Here is a 7691-nt window from a genome sequence, read left to right as displayed (position 1 = left end):
TCCCGGCCGGAGGGCGGGAGCAAGCCCGGCCGCTCGCGGTTTGCGGAGGCGGAGCAGCACTCCGGGCAGCCTTGGCCGGAGGCTTCTACCTCCCCAGCCCCGCCGCTCCCGCGACCGCTGCCTTAGAAAACTAACAAGAACCAGATGTGGCGGTGGCTGTCGAACTTTCCCCGAGCCGGTGATTGGTCCCCGGCCGAGCGCCGCAGCCAGTCAGCGCGTTGGGAGGGCCGGGAGTCCCCGCCCGGCGGCGCACCCGAGGGGATCCAGGTTGGAGGCTGGCGCAGCGCAGCTAGTGGGCTGGCGGGCCGGGCCGGGAAGCGCTCCGCCGCCGGGCAGCCCAGGGGCCGAGCCAGCATGCAGGGGGACCGGGCCGCCCGGCGACTGGCGCTGCCATCGCTGCCGCCGCCGCCACTGCTGCTGCTGCTGCTGCTGCTGTCCCGGGCCGGGGCGCTGCACCCAGAGGAACTCTTCCCCTACGGTCAGTCGCGGGGGGACCAGCTCCTGCAGGAAGGCGACGACGAAAGCTCAAGCCCAGTGAAGCTGGCGAGTCCCCTGCGCTTCTACGAAGCGCAGTTCAGCTACCTCTATGTAAGTTCAGGCCCCGCTTGGTGAGGGAGCCGGCAGAGTTCTCGCAGATTGTTCCCACGGGTCACTGTAGTGTGGATCTCACCGACCCTCTGCCTTCCGAGCGGAAGAAATAGTCCGCACGCCGGGCTGTCCCCGAGCGCCCCTGGGGTGGGGACCTGGCTCTGCAGCGATGCTGCTATCTGACTTGCTTTTCTTTACCTTGAGCGGAAGAGCAAGAAGTCAGACCCAGATTCGCAGCTACATAAGCGTCCCAGGCAGAAAAGGAGGTGGGGATGCTGGGGCGGCCAGTGGGGTTTCCAGTAAAGACCGCGAGCAGGCTGTGTGCCGCTGCAGAGCTGGTGCGTTCCCTCCTCGTGCCCGAAGGTTTTCTCCCTTCACCAAGGGACGTGAGAAGATAAGTGTGAACCAGGAGTTTTAGGGCGCTGGACCCATCGCACCAAGCTGTGGGGTAGAAGTGGCGGGCGCAGGCGGGCCGAAGTTGCGCTGGTCACCCTGAATCAGGAGTCCCGTTCCCAGCGGATAGGGAAGGGGCAGCTTCAAGCCTCCCCGGCGGTTCCCTTCCCTCCGTGCGTAGCCAGGGTGGGCGCGCGCACATTTGGACTTGTGGCCGCCCGAGGGCCTCCTGGCTCGTACGCGACCATCACCTTTTGTCCATCTCCTCCCACAGGTGGGCACCAACGGTATCATCTCCACTCAGGACTTCCCTAGGGAGACCCAGTACGTGGACGACGATTTCCCCACTGACTTTCCGGCCATTGCCCCCTTCCTGGCAGACATTGACACGAGTCGGGGCCGGGGCCAAGTCCTGTACCGTGAGGACACGTCCCTGGCGGTGCTGGGCCTGGCCGCCCGCTATGTGCGCTCAGGCTTCCCGCGCACCGCGGCGCACTTCACCCCCACCCACGCCTTCTTGGCCACCTGGGAGCAGGTGGGCGCCTACGAGGAGGCCAGCAGCCGGGTGCCGCCCTCAGGAGAGGTAACTGACCGGGGATGCTTGGCCGCCGAGGCCAGGGGAGGGATGGTTTTGAATTCGGGGCTGGAACCCAGTAACTGGCTTGGAATTTCTTCTGAGTCGCTGTCGTGCTGAACCTGATGTATCCCTTGGTGGCACCAGGGCTGAAGTGACTTGGAAGTGAAGGCTGTTTTCTCCAGGCGTGTCTAAGGATCTGAGAGGTGGCTACTTCTAGTAAGGGTATGAGGGCCCCAGTGCAGATGTGGAAGGCTCTCAGAACACAAGGCAGTTCACTGTTGGGTTGTTTTTTTTAGAATCACCTCTAAGTATATAAGAATTATTTCTAATTATATGTTCGTTGAAGGAAAAACATGAGCAAATACAGGCAATTTAAAAAAGAACAACCACTCATTTTCCTACTGCTCAAAGATAATCAGTTAAACATTTTCATTTATATCTTCCAGAAGTTTTTTCTTCCTATTAATGTCTGTATTTATCTGCCACTGTCTATTAACACTAATGGGTTCGCACTGCACATATTGTTTTGTAAACTATTTTTTCCACTCAATAGTAAATTGTATGTTTCATTGTCACTAAATGTTTCTACAACAACATTTATAATATCTGCATAATATTCCACGCAGTGAATTTACCATATGTCCAGTGATCATTAAGGTTATTTCCAATTTTTCATCATTATAATTTTGTGAAGTGCTTTTTTAAGTTAATTTTTCCACATGTCCTTACTTAATATTCCAGGAAGTGGAACTTGTGGGCCAGAGAGGATCCAGTTCTTGATAGCTTTTGCCAAATTGCCCTACAGACATCAGGTTACATGCTCCCTGGTTTACAGGGGACTGTCCTCCTTTCTTTTACAGTCTACCTGAGAAAGTAAAACAATCCAAGCTCCCAGTCTTTAGGCAGGACTCTATTCCAGGGTCCTGGGATCATGACCTGAGCGAAGGCAGAGGCTTTAATCCACTGAGCCACCAAGGTGCCTCTGGGCAGCAACATTGAAAGTACTCCAATGGATGTCAGGTGGGACCAGGGTGGCTTGGCAAATGGTGAACTGCCTCATTCCTGGAATAGGTAAGGGCTTCCTCCTGTGAAATTAGATCTGAATCTAAAATGTCATACTTGAAGGGCTGAAACTCTTACAGTTTATCTCTATTTTAACTCATCATAGTATTTCTTAGCTATAGGAAGATGGCACATATCCTCCCTGAAAGATTATGCAGCTTGCCCGCTCTCACTGAGTAGTTCAAGATGGTGGCCATTCCTGTTTTGAGTTCTGTAAGAAAAATATCCCTAAAAGGCTATTCTAAGAAGATCTAGAAATACAAGATACTTCAATTTGTGATTTTTTTTTGACATTCATTTTTTGTCAGACTACATTTAGTTTTGTTTATTTTTTATTTATTTATTTATTTTTTTTTACAGATGTGAGTTTGACATTTCAGTTATTCAATTCAACAGAATACAGTCAATTCGAACAAATATATTGGGCACTTCCTTTGTGCAGGGCATTGGGCTAGGTGGAGGGCTGGAGAAAATGAGTAAGATAAGGCTCCTCATCATTATGTTGCCTTCATTCATATTCACTCATTCAGTCATTTTGTATATAAGTTTAAAACACTTATTTAAAATTAGAGGGGCACCTGGGTAGCTTAGTGGTTGAGCAACCAATTCTTGATTTCACCTGAGGTCATGATCTCAGGGTCCTGAGGTCAAGCCTGTCTTCAGGCTCCCTGCTGAGCAGGGAGTCTGCTTCCTCCTTTTCTCTCCCCACCCCCCCCCCCTCTCTCTCTCTCTCTCTCTCTCTCGCTCTCTCTCGCTCTCTCTCCCTTTGCCCCTCCCCCCACTTGTGCGCTCCCTCTCTAAAATAAATCTTAAAAAATAAAATTAAATATAACATACCTAATAATAAAAAACGTAGAAAATAAGAAAATATAAACATAAAATATAAAAAAATAAAATTATAAACATCTATTTGTAACTCCACTAACCAGAGGTTACCACTGCTAATACTTTATTTTTTCTGCCACCTTTTTTTTTTGGTAAACATATATGTGGCATATGCATATAAGTGTGTGTTATAAGCAATTTATATTTAAATGTAATTAAGATTTATTCATCCAGTAAACTGTTTTTGCACACTTACTATAGTTCAGAACTGGTATAGACACAGTGAAAGGAAATACTCTTTGCTCCCAAGGAACTCGTAGTTTAGTGGGGATGTTGATCATGTTAAGTGTAGCAGTATCTTGGACACTGGGGAGGGTATGTGCTATGGGGAGTGCTCTGAATTGTGTAAGACTGATGAATCACAGACCTGTACCCCTGAAACAAATAATACATTATATGTTAAAAAAAAAAAAAAAGACTAACTTTGGGGACCCAATCTGGGAAAGTTTTAATGAGGAAGTAGTTTTGAATCTGAGTTGAGCATAGTGGACCAGTCTCAGAAGAAACAGCATGTGATGGATCACCCATGTGCTGTAAAGTATAATGTGTTTTGGGCCTTACGTGTGGTGCATTGTTACTGAATAAAAAGGGTGGTGGGACACGAGGATGAAAAAGCCATGGGGTAGGGACAGAGCATGCTCTGATGGGAGTGTGGAATTGTTTCTTTGACAGTGGGTAGGTTTTGAAGGATTTTAAGCAAGGGATTGAATCCCCTCCACCCCTACCCCACCAGAGTTCTTTTTGTCTTTATTGAGAAGGTAAGGGCTCAAAGAAAAGACTACTAAGACAATTATTTTATATGTTGTTTATTCAAGCTATCTAGTTAATTCTTAAAACAATTATTTTATCATACTGACTTCCTACAACAATCCTATAAGTACAACAAAGATTATTGTTTGCATTTCACAGATAATGGCAAACAGAAGACAATGCAATTGTTGAGAATTCTGCTCTTAGTGAGGCAAAGCCATGTTTAGAGTACACATTTTTTTTTAAGATTTTGTTTATGTGACAGAGATCACAAGTAGGCAGAGAGGCAGGCAGAGAGAGAGGAGGAAGCAGGCTCCCCACTGAGCAGAGAGCCCGATGTGAGGCTCGATCCCAGGACCCTGAGATGATGACCTGAGCCAAAGGCAGAGGCTTAACCCACTGAGCCACCCAGGCGCCCCTAGAGTACACATTTCTTGATTCTTACTTTTTTTAATTGCCTTTATTTTTAAGTAATCTATACACCCAATGTGGGGCTTGAACTCACAACCCCAAGGTCAAGAGTCACATGCTCTACCATCTGAGCCAGGCAGATGCCTCAGGTTTTTTGTTTTTTATTGCTTTTAACCCAGATTAAAAAAAAAAAAAAAAAGATTTATTTACTTGAGAGAGAGAGTGAGAGACAGAGCATGACAGAGAGGAGGGTCAGAGGGAGAAGCAGACTTCTGCTGAGCAGGGAACCCAATGCAGGATTCGATCCTGGAACTCCAGGATCACGACCTGAGCCAAAGTCAGTCACTTAACCAACTGAGACACCCAAGCACCTTTAACCCAGATTTTTCATGCAAGATTCATTTCCTTGACTCAAGTGATGTAGGTGGACACAATAATTGTGCTTTTCCCAAAGACTTGCAATAAATAAAGCTTGATTTGCTCTTAGTACCAGAAGAGTACTTGGAATCATATTTCATTCAAAGGAAGAATGAACTTACAATGAAACTGGCTGCCAAGGATGCTGCTGATACTTTATTACTTCCAAATTAGTATTCCAATGCTTTGAAGAGAATTCAGCTGCATCTGTCTCACTTTTTCAACAGAATAATGATGAAGTTGAGTTGAGTGAGATGAATTGGAGATGAAGAGTTGCACAGAAGTGCTGAGATGGTGAAATCACACTAGAGCTGTAAGATTCCATTTTTTTCCCACAGCTTATTTGAAACCAAAAATTATAGACAAGATGACTTTGTCAATTATTGTTTCAATTTCATGTGTAACATGGAAATACCGCTCTCTCACCCAACTTTCAGGGTGGTTGTGAAGACCATGACAATATAAAAACATTTTGAAAGATGTGCATTATGAAAGGCTATCTGGAGACTTTGGAAGCAATGACAGCCTCATTCTTATTTCCTAACCTGCAAAATGGGGAAGCAATGCCTACCTTACAGGATTGTTATCAGAATTAACTATGGTGGCATTTTTAAGTTAGGGTGACATTTTAAAGTAGTCATTCTATTCTTTTAGACCTAGTGGGTGTGGATGCTCAGCCAATCTGTGCTCCTCTATGTTGGCTTGATAGGAGCAGATTCTGGTTTTTTAAATTTCTCTACCTTGTAAGGACCCTATGATATAAGGCCTTTGCATAAGGACTCTTTAAATACTAGGTTTTTGGAACTGCAACTTCTCTTTTGGGTGAGAAGTACAGAAAGATTTGTAGATTCCATCTCTTTTCCTTTTCTAGTTAAAATCCTTCTTCAGACATTGCCATATGCTGAGTTGGCTTCAGAATTTGTTTCGTTTTGAAAGGAGATAAGGGTTCTGTTTAGAGAGAGGATGTTTTTTCAATTACCCACATTGAAGGTTCTTCTGAATACTTGAAAGAGCCCTGTGATTTGAGTTCTTATTTTAATAGTTCTTCAGAGATAGATTTTGGCAAACAGTAATCTGCCTTGCCTGAGGGCTGTGTGAGTTCTATGTGGCTTTCTTAAACCTTGACACACTCACCCTACATTGCAAAGTTACTGGAAACTTGACCATATCAGAAGAATGGCAGCGTTAAACCATTTAAAACTATTTCACTTGTTGCCCTTTCTCTCCATGGATGTTCATGGTGGGTATCACCGGGTGTTTTTATTTATTTATTTATTTATTTATTTATTTGACAGAGAGAGAGATCACAAGTAGGCAGAGAGGCAGGCAGAGAGAGAGGGAGAAACAGGCTCCTCACTGAGCAGAGAGCCTGATGCGGGGCTCGATCCCAGGACCCTGAGATCATGACCTGAGCCGAAGGCAGCGGCTTAAACCACGCAGCCACCCAGGTGCCCCTCACCGGGTGTTTTATCTGATGTTGCAGGGAATGGCAAGGTGTAACCACAGATTAACAAGAGTGAAGAAATATGGGGCGCCTCAGTGGCTGAGTTGGTGTCCGACTCTTGATTTCGGCTCAGTTCCTGCTCTCAGGGTTATGAGATCTGCCCTGTTGGGCGCCTTGGGTGTGGAGCCTGCTTAAGTGCTTAAGATTCTCTCCCTCCCCCTGGCTTGTCCAGGCAAGGGAGGGGGGGCCGTGCACTGGCTCTTTAAAAAAAAAAAAAAAAAGGAACGAATAGTGTTTATCAGTTCAGTTAATCTGAGAGTCCTCAAGTGTCATAGGTACCTTAGGGGGCAAAGAAGTCATGGTACTGATCTTCAAAGAACTTGTTGACAGAGACATAAAGAGGACTAGTGTTTACTTCAGCTGTGGTTTTGAGGGGAGGGGAAGAATTGTTTAGTTGTTGTTTGACAGACAGTTGTAGAGAACTGGGCCACACAAATCTGTGTGATATGGGGGATGTTTTGTTGACCTGGAATTTAAGTTTAGCCGAAAGAGCTGAAAGAATGGGTCCTGAGAATGAGGCAGCAGGAGAAACTGTTCTGGGCAAGGCCTTGTCCTGGGAGCGGGCTGAGAGAGCTGAGGCAGGAGACAGGGATGAGGGGAGTCGTGGAAACAGTCACACGATATGAGCGGAAGGTTGTCCATCAGAGGCCTCAATGTGGGGACTAAAGTGTGTTGGCTTGTTTCAAAGGATGATTGTTGTTGATGGAGGGGGGTGAACCCACAGAGAGAATGAGAGGTAAAAGGACTTTGTTGTGACTTTTGGATTTCTGGAGCTCAAGTCCAGAATAGGGGAGGTATGGAGTCTATCTGAAAACATTTAACCTGAGGCTAAAATAGAGCTCTGAAGATGTACTACATAGAGACGTTATTTGGAAATTGGTTAATGAAATGCTTAAGTTTTGCTAAAGCCCAAGTATCAGGAAGGATGTCACATTAGAGACTAGAGCATAGATCTTTGGATTTTGGGCAGGATCTATAGGATTTAGGGCATACAGATGAATGAGAGGAACACATGCCTGTGACAGTGTCCTACAGGTGCTGGGAGATGGAGAAGTATATTAAGGAGTGGAGGTTAGTGCTCACCCTAAACCCTGGAGACCAGAA

General features: G+C 46.2%; 1 protein-coding gene across 2 annotated transcripts in view; it reads left to right on the top strand.

Annotated features, from left to right (window-relative positions):
• Positions 1-249: 249 nt before the first annotated feature.
• Positions 250-7691, top strand: part of NID2 (nidogen 2) — a 61316-nt gene continuing 53874 nt past the window's right edge. Inside the window, exons 1-2 of one of the 2 annotated variants that reach the window (XM_046008641.1) lie at positions 250-588; positions 1256-1564. In XM_046008641.1, coding sequence (XP_045864597.1) covers positions 355-588; positions 1256-1564 — 543 coding nt within the window. In that variant the 5' untranslated portion in view covers positions 250-354. The remainder of the gene's footprint in view (positions 589-1255; positions 1565-7691) is intronic. The other variant, XM_046008642.1, reaches the window with a different exon arrangement.

The sequence above is a fragment of the Meles meles genome, chromosome 6 (assembly GCF_922984935.1).
Source record: "Meles meles chromosome 6, mMelMel3.1 paternal haplotype, whole genome shotgun sequence".
NCBI classification, from domain to species: Eukaryota; Metazoa; Chordata; class Mammalia; order Carnivora; family Mustelidae; genus Meles; species Meles meles.
Note: the sequence above shows the minus strand (reverse complement) of the source record. Positions and strands in the feature narration are given on the sequence as shown.